This window comes from Cetorhinus maximus, chromosome 29 (genome assembly GCF_964194155.1).
Source record: "Cetorhinus maximus chromosome 29, sCetMax3.hap1.1, whole genome shotgun sequence".
Taxonomy (NCBI): Eukaryota; Metazoa; Chordata; class Chondrichthyes; order Lamniformes; family Cetorhinidae; genus Cetorhinus; species Cetorhinus maximus.
Window position 1 is genome coordinate 21,468,534 of NC_135907.1, and position 16,202 is coordinate 21,484,735.

The following is a 16,202-nucleotide window of genomic DNA, read 5'->3' on the forward strand; positions in this document are numbered from 1 at the left end:
ATTGAAACATATAAAATTCTGACAGGGGTGGACAGACTGGATGCAGGGATGATATTTCCCCTGGCTTGGGGGGTGTCTAGGACAAGGGGTCAAAGTCTCAGGATACGGGGTAGACCTTTTAGGACTGAGATGAGGAGAAACTTCACTCAGAGGTTAGTGAGCCTGTGGAATTCTTTACCACAGAGGCTGTGGAGGCCAAGTCACTGAATATATTTAAGAAGGAAATGGATAGATTTCTGGACTCTAAAGGCTTCAAGGGATAAGGGGAGAGAGCGGGAGTACGGCGTTGAGTTAGAGGATCAGCCATGGTGTCAGGAGGCAGGTGCCACAGACATAGGTGCCAGAGCTTGAGCTGTCTTAGAGAGGGAAGTAGGCTAGTCCATGAGGAAGTCTTTTTCATTGGCTTTGAGCTTCTCTAGAAGAATGGAGAAGAACCCAGCCACACATCCATCATTCTTCCTCATTTGTTCAAGTACCATGGGCAATTGGAAAGTACTCCCATCACAAAATTGACTGCTCAAAGTCAGATGTACAAAGCAATGTGAATAGAGACATTCCAGGCATGGAGCTTTCACCTTTAGGGTTGGATTCAGACCCAGCGCTGACTGATGCAGTGCGCCTCTCCTCTCTGCTGCCTCTAACAATCCCTGTATGAAATGAGGTTGGATATCTCAGCTTAGTTCCTGTTGACCTTTTAGTCCCGAATGCACACAGGCAGAGAATGCAGCATTAAATTATCATAGATATCTGGAGGCTTAGGTAGTGTGGAAAATAGAAATTTCATGGTGTATTAGCAAACATTCTGAGGCATTCTGAGGTTAGAGAAAGCTTTACTCTGTATCTAACCCCGTGCTGTACCTGTCCTGGGAGTGTTTGATGAGGACAGTGTAGAGGGAGCTTTAATCTGTATCTAACCCCGTGCTGTACCTGACCTGGGAGTGTTTGATGAGGACAGTGTAGAGGGAGCTTTAATCTGTATCTAACCCCGTGCTGTGCCTGTCCTGGGAGTGTTTGATGGGGACAGTGTAGAGGGAGCTTTACTCTGTATCTAACCCCGTGCTGTACCTGTCCTGGGAGTGTTTGATGGGGACAGTGTAGAGGGAGCTTTACTCTGTATCTAACCCCGTGCTGTACCTGCCCTGGGAGAGTTTGATGGGGATAGTGTAGAGGGAGCTTTACTCTGTATCTAACCCCATGCTGTACCTGTCCTGGGAGTGTTTGATGAGGACAGTGTAGAGGGAGCTTTACTCTGTATCTAACCCCATGCTGTACCTGTCCTGGGAGTGTTTGATGGGGACAGTGTAGAGGGAGCTTTACTCTGTATCTAACCCCATGCTGTACCTGTCCTGGGAGTGTTTGATGGGGACAGTGTAGAGGGAGCTTTACTCTGTATCTAACCCCATGCTGTACCTGTCCTGGGAGTGTTTGATGAGGACAGTGTAGAGGGAGCTTTACTCTGTATCTAACCCCGTGCTGTACCTGCCCTGGGAGTGTTTGATGGGGACAGTGTAGAGGGAGCTTTACTCTGTATCTAACCGCATGCTGTACCTGCCCTGGGAGTGTTTGATGGGGACAGTGTAGAGGGAGCTTTACTCTGTATCTAACCGCATGCTGTACCTGTCCTGGGAGTGTTTGATGGGGACAGTGTAGAGGGAGCTTTACTCTGTATCTAACCCCGTGCCGTACCTGCCCTGGGAGTGTTTGATGGGGACAGTGTAGAGGGAGCTTTACTCTGTATCTAACCCCATGCTGTACCTGCCCTGGGAGTGTTTGATGGGGACAGTGTAGAGGGAGCTTTACTCTGTATCTAACCGCATGCTGTACCTGCCCTGGGAGTGTTTGATGGGGACAGTGTAGAGGGAGCTTTACTCTGTATCTAACCCCGTGCTGTCCCTGTCCTGGGAGTGTTTGATGGGGACAGTGTAGAGGGAGCTTTACTCTGTATCTAACCCCGTGCTGTACCTGTCCTGGGAGTGTTTGTTGACAATGGTGCCAAACAATTCCTTATTTAAATAACCACGAGATTGCTTTCCATAAGGATATTTGTCATTTTACCATTTCTGTTTTCCATTTACTGCTTTCTAGCCTCAATATGTCTTCCTGCATCAGTGCATGTTGGATACAGTCCAATCGAAGCAGCCCCAAGAGGCCATCTACCAGAATCAACAGGATCTCCAGAAGCAGCAGGATCTTATCTATGAGAACATTAGTGCCATCAATGCTGCTGAGAGACATTGCCGTTAGTTAGTTCCAGTACCGTTCCTTGCTGTGTTGCAATAGTCCTGAGATGGAATATGTCTCTAACTGTATGTGTGCCTTTATTCTGCACCCCACACACTCGGTCTGTCAAAAGCTGAATCCAGTGTCAGCATCATCTCCTGTGGAAGCTCCTGTGGTCACTGAGGCTTCATCAGTCCCTGTCACTATTTATGTCTTTATGTCAAAATGTCTCCATCTCACCGTACGTGAATTCTGCCTGTGTCCGACAGTCTCCCCGTGTGTCCGACAGTCTCCCCGTGAGTCCAACAGTCTCCCCGTGAGTCCGACAGTCTCCCCGTGAGTCCGACAGTCTCCCCGTGCGTCCAACAGTCTCCCCGTGCGTCCCACAGTCTCCCTGTGTGTCCCACAGTCTCCCCGTGAGTCCGACAGTCTCCTCGTGCGTCCGAAAGTCTCCCCGTGCGTCCAACAGTCTCCCTGTGTGTCCCGCCCTGACTCCGCATGTCCCACTGCCTCTCAGTGCTCCCGCTGTGCCCGCTGATCCACATTTCTCTTCCACACCTTCCAAAAGGTTTCCTTTTGTGAAGAGGTTCTGCCGGAGGGACTCCAGCTCCAGCCTCCCACCGAGGAGCAGCCTCCCGAGTTTCACGATTGCACTTCACATCGCTTCACCGGGATGACAGAGTCTTTGTGAACGGCCCTGAGATTCACTCCAGAGGCTCCAGGCACAGAATCACCCCCAAACCATTCTTCATCACCCCCAAACCATTCTTCATCACCCCCAAACCATTCTTCTTCATCCTCAAACCATTCTTCTTCATCCCCAAACCATTCTTCATCACCCCCAAACCATTCTTCATCACCCCCAAACCATTCTTCATCACCCCCAAACCATTCTTCTTCACCCCCAAACCATTCTTCTTCATCCCCAAACCATTCTTCTTCCCCCCCAAACCATTCTTCTTCACCCCCAAACCATTCTTCTTCATCCCCAAACCATTCTTCTTCACCCCCAAACCATTCTTCTTCATCCCCAAACCATTCTTCTTCACCCCCAAACCATTCTTCTTCACCCCCAAACCATTCTTCTTCATCCCCAAACCATTCTTCTTCATCCCCAAACCATTCTTCATCACCCCCAAACCACTCTTCATCACCCCCAAACCATTCTTCATCACCCCCAAACCATTCTTCTTCACCCCCAAACCATTCTTCTTCACCCCCAAACCATTCTTCTTCATCCCCAAACCATTCTTCTTCATCCCCAAACCATTCTTCATCACCCCCAAACCACTCTTCATCACCCCCAAACCATTCTTCATCACCCCCAAACCATTCTTCTTCACCCCCAAACCATTCTTCATCACCCCCAAACCATTCTTCGTCACCCCCAAACCATTCTTCTTCACCCCCAAACCATTCTTCATCACCCCCAAACCATTCTTCTTCACCCCAAACCATTCTTCTTCATCCCCAAACCATTCTTCTTCATCCCCAAACCATTCTTCTTCATCCCCAAACCATTCTTCTTCACCCCCAAACCATTCTTCTTCACCCCCAAACCATTCTTCTTCATCCCCAAACCATTCTTCTTCATCCCCAAACCATTCTTCATCACCCCCAAACCACTCTTCATCACCCCCAAACCATTCTTCTTCACCCCCAAACCATTCTTCTTCATCCCCAAACCATTCTTCTTCCCCCCCAAACCATTCTTCTTCACCCCCAAACCATTCTTCATCACCCCCAAACCATTCTTCTTCACCCCCAAACCATTCTTCTTCACCCCCAAACCATTCTTCTTCACCCCCAAACCATTCTTCATCACCCCCAAACCATTCTTCTTCATCCCCAAACCATTCTTCTTCCCCCCCCAAACCATTCTTCTTCACCCCCAAACCATTCTTCATCACCCCCAAACCATTCTTCTTCACCCCCAAACCATTCTTCTTCACCCCCAAACCATTCTTCTTCACCCCCAAACCATTCTTCTTCACCCCCAAACCATTTTTCTTCATCCCCAAACCATTCTTCTTCACCCCCAAACCATTCTTCATCACCCCCAAACCATTCTTCTTCACCCCCAAACCATTCTTCTTCACCCCCAAACCATTCTTCTTCACCCCCAAACCATTCTTCTTCATCCCCAAACCATTCTTCTTCACCCCCAAACCATTCTTCTTCACCCCCAAACCATTCTTCTTCACCCCCAAACCATTCTTCTTCACCCCCAAACCATTCTTCTTCATCCCCAAACCATTCTTCTTCATCCCCAAACCATTCTTCTTCACCCCCAAACCATTCTTCTTCATCCTCAGTGAGGAAGCCAGGCCCCCTGGTTGGAGAGAGAGCGGTAAAAGGGGAAGGGTCAGTGTTGGACCGAGTGGAGTGTAGGAAGGTGTGATGGATTGGAGGGAGGGGGTTTAGAAGTTAAATAAACAAAGGGCATTACCCTGAGAACCCCCTCGAGGCGAGGATGACCTTAATATTAGGAAACTAAAATGAATAATGCAACAGAGGCTTTAGTAGCACTTGGCGGGGGTGGGGGGGGGAGTGGGGGGGGTGGGGGGGTGAAATTTGTCTTGGTATAGCAAATGGATGTTAGCAAATAAGCCACAAACTTTATACCTCCCCCCAACCCCAACACAGGTTGGGCAGGAGATAATGGGTGAGAGGAGGGAGGGAGGGAGGGGGGTGATGTGCAGGCAGGGGGGCAGGGGGAAGGTGAGGAAGAATTTGTTTACATAGTGAATGGTAATGACCTGGACCTCACTGAGTACCCAGGGCAGTGAAAGCGGAGACCACCACTGATTTCACGAGTAAAGTCGATGGGCACATGAGGGAAATTAACCCGCAGGAGGCTTCAGAGATAGAACGGGACTGACTGGGTTGCTCTACAGGGAGTAGGCATGGAATCGATGGGCTGAATGGCCTCCTGTGCTGTAATGACTCTGCCACCCTCTGAGTTCAGTGCCTACAAAATTGGGCACGTTGTAAAACTGGCTCCTGATTCGCTGTTTCGCAGTGCAAGCCTATGGTGAAAATTACCACCCAACCCCCGACCGACCCCCCCACTCCGGGTTCCTTCACTGGGTTCTAACCCCGGGTCAGGTTTCTGCTTTTAAACTGATGCTGTAAGTCTGGCTCGGAGAAGGGCCGTGGTGTCTAGAGTGGGAAACGGAAACCTTATCACCTGGGGCAATGGGAGGTGCCTACCTGAGTTAGGGAGTGAGTTAGAATGTTCACTGCCCCTCACGCGCTGCCCGAAATCCCAGTTGCTGTACCTCTTACCGTTTGGATTTTTACAAATAATTCCGATAGTGTGAACAATTCCCTTTCATAAAAGGCCTCCTGACCAAGAGACTCCTCCCGGGGCCCTGGATAAGTTCCAACCAATTCATCGTCACACCTGTGAATTCCAACCATTTCACCAGAACGACACCCACCTGACACGTGCCAATGTTCCACGTGTTGCATGTAATAATTGTAAACCTTTTGTATTATTCTGATATTTTATTGACTGAAATGCATTTGGAAGATGAGAGGTGTAGTTTCACACGGGTGACTGTATCTTTTATAGTCTGAAACTCCACATTAACCGCATCCCGCTCTATTGGGCTGTGAGTGGCTGGATCCACATTTGCTCTCTTCTAGTTTATAATTGTACAAAGCAATAAAGAATAAGTATATTTGTTGTAAATTGTCTCTTGTTTAAAGATACAATTTGTTTAGAGGACTGATACCTCTGAGGTGTGTGTGTGTGTGTGTGCGTGTCCTATTTCCACACAACCTATGTCCTATTGTGCCTGAAAACCCCTCTGCTCAACACCCCTCTGCCCGACATCCCTCCGCCCGACATCCCTCCACTCGATGCCCCTCCACTTGATGCCCCTCCACTCGATGCCCCTCTACTTGATGCCCCTCCACTCAATGCCCCTCCACTCGATGCCCCTCCATTCAATGCCCCTCTGCTCAACACCCCTCCGTTCGATGCCCCTCCACTCGATGCCCCTCCACTCAATGCCCCTCCACTCGATGCCCCTCCATTCAATGCCCCTCTGCTCAACACCCCTCCGCCCAATGCCCCTCCACTCAATGCCCCTGCACTCAATGCCCCTCCGCCCGATGCCCCTCCACTCGATGCCCCTCCACTCAATGCCCCTGCACTCAATGCCCCTCCGCTCGACACCCCTCCACTCGACGCCCCTCCACTCGACGCCCCTCCACTCGACGCCCCTCCACTCGACGCCCCTCCACTCGACGCCCCTCCACTCGACGCCCGTCTGCACCTTTCTGCGAATACTCGGCCATTCTGCTCAGTTTCTCCTTGGAGAAAAGGAGATTGAAGAGAGGTTTGATTGGGGTGTACAAGTTTAAATAAGGTAGGGAGGTTCCCATTGGCTGATGGCACAAGGACTGGTGGGGGTGGGGGTGGTGGGGGGGAGGGTGCAGATTTAAGGTTTTGGGCAAGAGATATGGTGGGTTCGGGTGGGGGTCGGTGGGGGGTGCGGCAGGTGGGGAGGAACTTTTCTACAGAGCAATTGTACTGCCCATGAGGTGGGTGGAGGTGGAGACAAGCAATGATTCCAAAGGGAAATTGGTTGGGCACTTGAGGGAAATAAACTTGCAGGGATACAGGGATAAAGCGGGAGAAATGGGACTGACTGGATTGCTTTGAGAGCCGGCATAGACTTGATGGGCTGAATGGCCTCCTTCTGTGGTGTAATAACTCTATGCTTCTCCCTGTCCCCCAGGACTGAGCTGAAGTGTTCACCCAGGTCCCTGGAGTGTGGCTTAAACCCAGTTTCGTTGAAGAGTCACAGGGACTCGAAACGTTAACTGTGTCTCTCTCCGCAGATGCTGCCAGGCCTGCTGAGTTTTTCCAGGTATTTTTATTTTTGTTTTTGTTTTAGATTTCCAGCATCCGCAGTTTTTGGCTTTTATATTCCTGTCTGAGGCGTGTGTGTGTGATCACTGAGCCAAGGCTGACACCTGGTGTCAGAAGGAGAGTATGACAAGTGGACAATTTAATGTTACATCCCCCAAAGCCTCATGGGCAGATTGGACAGCTAACAGCAGGAACAAGGAGGCAGTGGTGCTGTGGTATTGCCATTAGTGATCCAGAGACCCAGAGCAATGCATCTGCCATGGTGGAATTTCAATTCAATAAAAATCTAGAATTAAAAGTCTAATGATGACCATGTCGACTGTCACTAATGCCCTTTAGGGAAGGAAATCTGCCGTCCTTACCCGGTCTGACCTACATGTGACTCCAGACCCACAGCAATCTGGTTGACTCTTAAAAATGCCCCTGAAATGGCCCGAGTAAACCACTCAGTTGTATCAAACCATTACGACGTCTACAAGCAATAAAACTTGGTGGACCATCCAGCATCGAATTAGGCACCGGAAACGACAACGGCAATTTCAGCCCTGTCGACCCTGCAGAGTCCTCCTTACTAACATCTGGAGGCTTGTGCCAAAATTGGGAGAGCTGTCTCACAGACTAGTCAAGCAACAGCCTGACATAGTCATACCTGCGGAATCATAATTTACAGACAATGTCCCAGACACCACCATCACCATCCCTGGGTATGTCCTGTCCCACTGGCAGGATAGTCCCAGTAGAGGTGGTGGCACAGTGGTATACAGTCAGGAGGGAGTTACCCTGGGAATCCTCAACATCGACTCCGGACCCCATGAAGTCTCATGGCATCAGGTCAAACATGGGCAAGGAAACCTCCTGCTGGTTACCACATACCACCCTCCCTCAGCTGGTGAATCAGTGCTCCTCCATGTTGAACGCCACTTGGAGGAAGCACTGAGGGTGGCAAGGGCACAGAATCTCCTCTGGGTGGGGGACTTCAATGTCCATCACCAAGAGTGGCTCAGTAGCACCATGACTGACCGAGCTGGCCGAGTCCTAAAGGACATAGCTGCTAGACTGGGTCTGCGGCAGGCGGTGAGGGAACCAACAAGAGGGAAGAACATACATAACCTCAACCTCACCAACCTGCCTGCCGCAGATGCATCTGTCCATGACAGTAACGGTAGGAGTGGCCACCACACAGTCCTTGTGGAGACGAGGTCCCGTCTTCATATTGAGGATACCCTCCATTGTGTTGTGGGGCACTACCACCGTGCTAAATGGATTTAATAGATTTCGAACAGATCTAGCAACTCAAGACTGGACAGCGCTGTGGGCCATCAGCAGCAGCAGAATTGTGCTCGAACACAATCCGTAACCTCATGGCCCGGCATATCCCCCACTCTACCATTTCCATCAAGCCCTGGTTCAATGAAGAGTGCAGGAGGGCATGCCAGGAGCAGCACCAGAATACCTAAAAATGAGATGTCAACCTGGTGAAGCTACAACACAGGACTATTTGTGTGCCAAACAGCATAAGAGGCAAGTGATAGACAGAGCTAAGCGATTCCACAACCAACAGATCAGATCTAAGCTCTGCAGTCCTGCCACATCCAATCATGAATGGTGGTGGACAATTAAACAACTCACTGGATGAGGAGGCTCCACAAATATCCCCATCCTCAATGATGGAGGAACCCAGCACATCAGTGCAAAAGATAAGGCTGAAGCATTTGCAACAATCTTCAGCCAGAAGTGCCAAGTGGATGATCCATCTCGGCCTCCTCAGGAGGTCACCAGCATCACAGATGCCAGTCTTCAGCCAATTCGATTCACTCCACATGATATCAAGAAACGGTTGAAGGCACTGGATACTGCAAAGGCTATGGGTCCTTACAATATTTCGGCAATAGTCCTGAAGACTTGTGCTCCAGAACTTGCTGCACCCCTAGCCAAGCTGTTCCAGTACAGCTACAACACTGGCATCTACACAGCTATGTGGAAAATTGCCCAGGTATGTTCTGTACCCACAAAAAGCAGCAGGAATCCAACCCGGCTAATTACCGCCCCATCAGTCTACTCTTGATCATCAGTAAAGTAATGGAAGGGGTCATCAACAGTGTTATCAAGCGGCACCTGCTTAGCAATAACCTGTTCACTGACTCCTAGTTTGGGTTCCGCCAGGGACACTCAGCTCCTGACCTCATTACAGCCTTGGTTCAAACATGGACAAAAGAGCTGAACTCCCGAGGTGAGGTGAGAGTGACTGCCCTTTACATCAAGGCTGCATTTAACTAAGTGTGGCATCAAGGAGCCCTAACAAAACTGGGGTCAATGGGAATCCAGGGAAAACTCTCCACTGGTTGGAGTCATACCTAGCACAAAGGAAGATGGTTGTAGTTGTTGGAGGTCAATCATCTCAGCTCCAGGACATCACTGCAGGAGTTCCTCAGGGTAGTGTCCTCGGCCCAACCATCTTCAACTGCTTCATCAATGACCTTCCTTCCATCATAAGGTCAGAAGTGGGGATGTTTGCTGATGATTGCACAATGTTCAGCACCATTCACGACTCCTCAGATACTGAAGCAGTCCATGTCCAAATGCAGCAAGACCTGGACAATATCCAGGCTTGGGCTGACATGTGGCAAGTAACATGTACGCCACACAAGTGCCAGGCAATGACCATCTCCAACAAGAGCAAACCTAACCATCACCCCTTGACATTCAATGATATTACTATCACTGAATCCCCCACTATCAACATCCTGGGGGTTACCATTGACCAGAAACTGAACTGGACCAGCCATATAAATACAGTGGCTACAAGAGCAGGTCAGAGGCTGGGAATCCTGTGATGAGTAACTCACGTCCTGACTCCCCAAAACCTGTCCACCATCTACAAGACGCAAGTCAGGAGTGTGATGGAATACTCTCCACTTGCCTGGGTGAGTGCAGCTCCTACAACACTCAAGAAGCTCGACACCATCAGGACAGAGCAGTCCACTTGATTGACACCACATCCACAAACATTCACTTCCTCTGCCACCGACGCACAGTAGCAGCAGTGTGATTACCATCTACAAGATGCACTGCAGGAACTCACCAAGGCTCCTTCAACAGCACCTTCCAAACTCATGACCACTATCTAGAAGGTCAAGGGCAGCAGATAGATGGGAACACCACCACCTGGAAGTTCCCCTCCAAGTCACTCACCATCCTGACTTGGAAATATTTTGCCGTTACTTCACTGTCGCTGGGTCAAAACCCTGGAACTCCCTCCCTAACAGCACTGTGGGTGTACCTACACCACATGGACTGCAGCGGTTCACCAAGGCAGCTCACCATCACCTTCTCAAGGGCAATTAGGGATGGGCAATAAATGCTGGTCCAGCCAGTGAAGCCCACATCCTGTAAACGAATAAAAAGAATGATAGAAAGTGAGGTAGAGAGTGGTGGATTTCTGAAGGTGGGGTGAGATGGTTTTAGGGAATTTTAGTGATTGTAGGCCGAGGCTCAGGCACTGATGAAATTATGGGAGGCCAAATTCAATGGAACAGAGACTTTGAACTGGGAGCTAGTGCTGGAAGGGGCCTCAGGGTTAATGGAGGCCGCCGGGGGATTTGTGTATGTGACAGTCTTGATAACAATGCACTGGGGATGGGGAGACATCAGAGGTGGTCAAGCATTGGGGCTCCTGGGGTGCGAGTAGTGGAGTTCTAGGCTTTGCGAGAGCTGCTGTAAGGCACAGGCAATGGAGGTGAGGGTGGTAGGAGGTGGAGGGTGGTGTGAAGGTGGCTCACCACTGCCTCCTCGAGGAACAGCCATTCACAGGTTCTCTTCCATCTTACCTGGGACCCACATCTACCCTGGTCAGACCAAGCGACAAAGGACATCAGCTGAAGCAAGGTCAGCGGGTGACACTTCTGCATCCTTTCTATGCCGGGCACCGTTTAAACGCAGTCAGACCTGCATTTCTATTGCGCCTTTCGCAACCTCAGGATGTCCCAAAGCGTTTTGCAGTTAATTTTGCACTTATGGAAGAGCAGTCGCTGTGGTAATGTAAGAAAAGCAGCAGCCAATTTGTGCACAGCAAGCTCCCACAAAAAAAAACAATGTGACAATGACCAGAAAACCATTCTCATCACAGGCCTGATTGCTCGTCCACCCGGTTTTGATTTCCCACGGCGACAGTGAGCCTTTAGAAACCGCTTCCGGCCAAGGCCACCCAAGATCGGTGAGGTCAACGGGACCATCCAGGCTGCAGATGCGGTGCAGTCCAAACTATGACTCTCATTGTCAAAGAGTGTCTACTGACTAAACTTGAAGGTCGGCTTAAAGAACTCCATCTAGCCCCTGACGAGGCTATTGCCCTGTGACCATGCACACACTAAATAAATATAATGATGTTAGTTGAGGGATAAATATTGACCACAGTGGGGAGAGCTCCCCTGCTCTTCTTCAGATAGTGCTGTGGGATCGTTTATGTCCACCTGAGAGGGCAGATGGCGCCTCAGTTTAATGGCTCATCTGACAGTGCAGAACTCCCTCAGTACTGGCACCGGGGAGAGTCAGCCTGGGTTATGTGCACGAGTCTCTGGGGAGGGATTTGAACCCACAACCTTCTGATTCAAGGCAAGAGGACTTAAACTAAGTGACGGAGCAAAAGTCAGGCAGGTTCTGTTACACGTGTGCGTCCCCTTGGAGGGCGTTTCCTCTGCATTCTGCATCCATTACCCGGTGCGGAGGGAGGTGGAGGGGGCAGGAGAGTAGGACCTCCTGGTGAACCTGTTCCTGGGCCTGGCCAAGTTGGCCACTAACAGGTCCAGGCAGCGGGCGATCGAGGGGGTCGTCTGCCCCTCTTCCGCGGCTATGTTCGCGGCCGGGTGTCCCTGGAGAGGGAGCACGTGGTGTCTGCCGGCACCATCAAGGCCTTCCCTGCCCGGTGGGCACCGCGGAGACTGGGGTGTTTCATAGGCCCCTTTGATCACATTTTGACCCAGTGTTGGTAAGATTCCTTTGAATTTTGTCTTTGTTTTTGCAGTTTCCCTTTAAGGGGCTGTTTTTTACTTTATCCCTGATTTTGTTAATTTTGTTTATTTGGTTCTGACTCGAAAGAGTTACATTCTGCAACCAGGTGCCCCTTTAAGTGCAGCACCAGGGCACCCGATCCAAATAAAAACAGAAAATGCTGGAAAAACTCAGCACGTCTGGCAGGGTCCGTGGAGAGAGAAACAGGGTTAACGTTTCGAGTCCGTATGATGCTTCTTCAGAGCTAAAGAAAAGGAGAAATGTGATGGGTTTTATACTGTTTAAGAGGGGGTGGAGCAAAATAGAAGGTCAGGGACAGGGTGGGAGCTCAGGAGAAATGGAGACCTGAGGAGGAGGAGGAGGAGGCTAAGGAGACCTGACCTGTTACTTTTTGGACAGAAGCGCTGCGATGACGAAGAGGGAGGGAAAGGGTTAAAGTAATCTGCTGTGAGTCGGTAACAATTAGCCTGAATTTGTGTGGGGCAATGATGGGGGCGGGGGTGTGTGGCGGGGGGGACAGTTTGGCAGATGATGTTGCTTAGGGGTTAAAGTGAGCAGACACAATGTACCTGGCATGCTTCCCTGTTTCAGTCAGCCACTCCCCACAGCTTTTACTGCCACACGCACCGATCTGTAATGAGATTTAATTAGCAAATGTGCCCCAACAGGTCGATGTGATGTGTCCAGCGTGTGGAGGAAGAGACCCAGCGTGCTTTCCGCTTTTGTGTGCCGAGGTCACCAACTCGGAGGCCCTGGTGGGCGCCAATTCCATCAGCATTCACTCATTGCTTGGCCAACAGCGTCTGCGCAGGTTCAGCCATGTTCATCAGACAGATGATGGCCGCATACCCAAAGACCTTCTGTACGGTGAACTGGTCACTGGGTCACGACCTCCTGGGCGTCCGTGGCTCCTCTACAAGGACACCTGCGAGCGAGGTATGAAGATGGCGGACATTGACGCTGACGGCCGGGACACAGTCACTGACGGCTGTGGCCTCTGGAGGCTGACTGTCTGAAAGGACGTTGGAAGGGGTGAACAGAAACAAAAAGCAGAATTTTTAGGTGGGCGGACGCGGGTGATCGGCGGGTCTGGGATCGGGCCAGGAGTGGACCGCTGACCTGTGATTGGCCCCCGACTGCGATTTCACGCTGGTTGGCCAATTAACGGGCAGCTAGTGTGAAAGGCGCGCTGAAACGCTCAGCGCTGCTGGGGTGGGGTGGTGGGGGCGGGAGTAGGACAGGCAATGGCGTTAGCGTGGTGGGAGCGCTGAACGAAAGCTCCCTGGAGGCAGAGAGCTGACTCAGGGAGCTGAAGACGTGAAAACAGTTAAACAAAGTTTGTAAAATCAGGAATGAAAAGGTCCAAGCATCACAATCAGTCGCCTGAGCGTTTACATGATAAAAATGCCCGCACGCCAACCTACAAGTTCTGCCCATAAAGCTCAGCTGGTCGACAAGAGGGCCCAAGAGAAAACAGCGGCCAGCAGATCATGTACCTTCTCAGCCCGCTGTCTCCCCCTGCAGCAAGTGCGGTGAGACCCCCTGAGCCACACCAGGTGATGCACAACACCAAGTGGTCCACCACTGCGCACACTATACATAAAATCAAAACACTGGGTGCCGGGACTCTGAAATAAAGACAGAAAGTGCTGGAAAAACTCAACAGGTCCAGCAGCATCTGTGGAGACAGAAACAGAGTTAAGGATTCAAGTCCAATATGACTCTTCTTCAGACTCTTCACCGGCACTTGAGACAGAGGTCTGCCACACTTTAACCAGGAACACCAGACCCTTTCTAACTCTGGTTTCATCAGCGGTCAGTGCCAATTTTTGTACACTCCCTCCGTCTCGGCTGTTCACCATGGCAAGCCGACATCAGTAGTTTAACGCCTGTGGTGTTGCAGAAGTTAACCCCACTCATCGAAACCCCCTGTCCTGTAAGCAAAGGAGATTGAGGGAAGCAATAGCAGAAAATGCTGGAAAACCTCAGCAGGCCTGACAGCGTCTGTGGAGGGAGAAATAAGGTTAACGTCTCGAGTCCGTACGACTCTTCTGCAGAGCTGTAGAGATGTGATGGATTTTATACATTTAAGAGGGGCCAGGGCAGGTGGAGCAAAGCAGAAGTTCAGGGATAGGTGGGTGCTCAGGAGAGATTGATAAAGATGTCATAGGCACAAGACAAAGGGCGTGTTAATGGTACCGATAAAGACTAAGTAAAGTGAGAAAGATTGAGGGAGATTTGATGGACGTGTACCAGGTTATGACAGGTTTAGAAAAACTGTTCCCATTAGCTGTTGGCACAAGGAGTGCGGGACACAGATTTAAAGATTTTGGGCAAGAGGTGCGGAGGGGATGTGAGGAAGAATTTTATTGACGCAGTGTGTGGTGATGCCCTGGAACCCGCTGCTTAAGAGGGTGGTGGAAACAGAGGTGATCAATGATTTCGAAAGGAAATTAAATAGGCCCTTGAGGGAAATAAATTTACAAGAAAATGGGATTGACTGGATTGGTCTAGAGAGGAGTTCTCCCTGGTGCCCCAGCCAATATTTCTCCCTCAATCAATGTCATTAAAACAGATTAACCTGGTCATTAACACATTAACCTCTGTGGGATGTTGCTGTGCATAAATTGGCTGCCTCGTTTCCTACATTAGAACAATGGCTATTCTTCATTGGCTGTAAAAAGCACCATATAAATACAGGTCTTTCATTTACAGAGAGCCAGCATGGACTCAATGGACCAAATGACCTTCTTCTGTGCTGTAATAGCTCTTTGGCCCTGCAGGGGCAGTGGGATGGCTAGAAACGGTCAGCGCAGGTGGGAGAGAATACCTACACTTCTTTTTTTAGTCTCAGTCAGAGCTGGTTCTCTGGTGTCCGATGTCTCCTGCATTCAAGGATCCAGTTTCCCCCCTCTGCCCCCACCCCTCCAAATTTCCTTTACGTAGGGACACGGTGACCAGGAAAAATTCTGCCCTCCGGCATTGCACTCCCTATCACCCTCCTGAGCATTCCTGATCTTAATCGCTCCACCATTGGCGGCCGTGCCTTCAGCTTCCTGGTCCTAAGCTCTGGAATTCCCTCCCTAAACCTCTCCTTCAAGATGCTCCTTAAAACCGACCTATTGGTCCAAGCTTTTGGCAACCAGACTGTTTAATTTGCTTGGTTTCAAATTCTGTTTGATTTAAATTCCTGTCAAATGCCTTGGGACGTTTTACTACATGAAAGAGTGCTATGTGAGTGTCAGCTGTTGTTGTTGATAGAGCTCTTTGAGTTGTTTGCTTTTGTGTAAGGTTACCAAGAAGTTCAAAGGAGTGTCCAATGTACCAGCGAGAAACATTCCCCAACTCACCCTCCCTCCCTCCATGCCCCCAGCACACACAATCACATTGAGCGACGAGGCCAAGAGAAAATGTGTATTAGAACTAGTTGCAGTTGTTATGAAAAAAAAATTGAAAACCAGAAAGTGAACAGAAGTGGACTATCCAACCGAGGGGAAGAATGGCAGTCATGTCCCCACACTGTGTCCAGACCTGTGCTCTTTTCCCCACAGGAGAACGAGGAGCTGATTTCTGCCCTCTGTTGCTCTCGGGCACTGAGGCACAACTGAGGTCCGCTAACCCAGTAGACGTTGGGGATCAGACTTGAGATAGGTACAGGCGTAGGCCATTCTGCCCCTTGAGCCTGCTCTGCCACTTAAACATGGCTGCTCTTTGCTTCAACTCCACTTACACACCTACCCCTTAATATCGTTACCAACGATAATATATCAATTTCAGCCCCGGAAGCCTCAACTGAACCTTAACTTCCACAGTTTTTTTGACGAAGAGAGTTCCAGGTTTCCACTAACCTTCGTGTGGAGTGCTTCCTGACATCAATTCTGACCAACCAGGCTCTAATTTTAAGGTCGTGCCCCTTGTTCTGGACTCCGCACCAGAGGAAATAGTTTCTACTACTTTTGTACCGACGTGTGTGCTTCAGTAAAACGCAGCAGCGCAGTTATAAACTCAGCACTGCAGAGCTCCCTGTGGATGTCCCATGAGACGCGTTGCTATGGTGATGAAAGCTTTTTAGGTGAACTAAAGCAGGAGC

The 16,202-nt window shown here is 50.1% G+C and overlaps 1 protein-coding gene across 1 annotated transcript in view; it reads left to right on the forward strand.

The window, feature by feature from the left end:
- LOC144669349 (receptor-type tyrosine-protein phosphatase H-like) overlaps window positions 1-2,952 on the forward strand; it is a 54,299-nt gene extending 51,347 nt beyond the window's left edge. Inside the window, exon 23 of the mRNA XM_078531712.1 lies at window positions 2,086-2,952. Coding sequence (XP_078387838.1) covers window positions 2,086-2,244 — 159 coding nt within the window. The 3' untranslated portion in view covers window positions 2,245-2,952. The remainder of the gene's footprint in view (window positions 1-2,085) is intronic.
- Window positions 2,953-16,202: the final 13,250 nt, after the last annotated feature.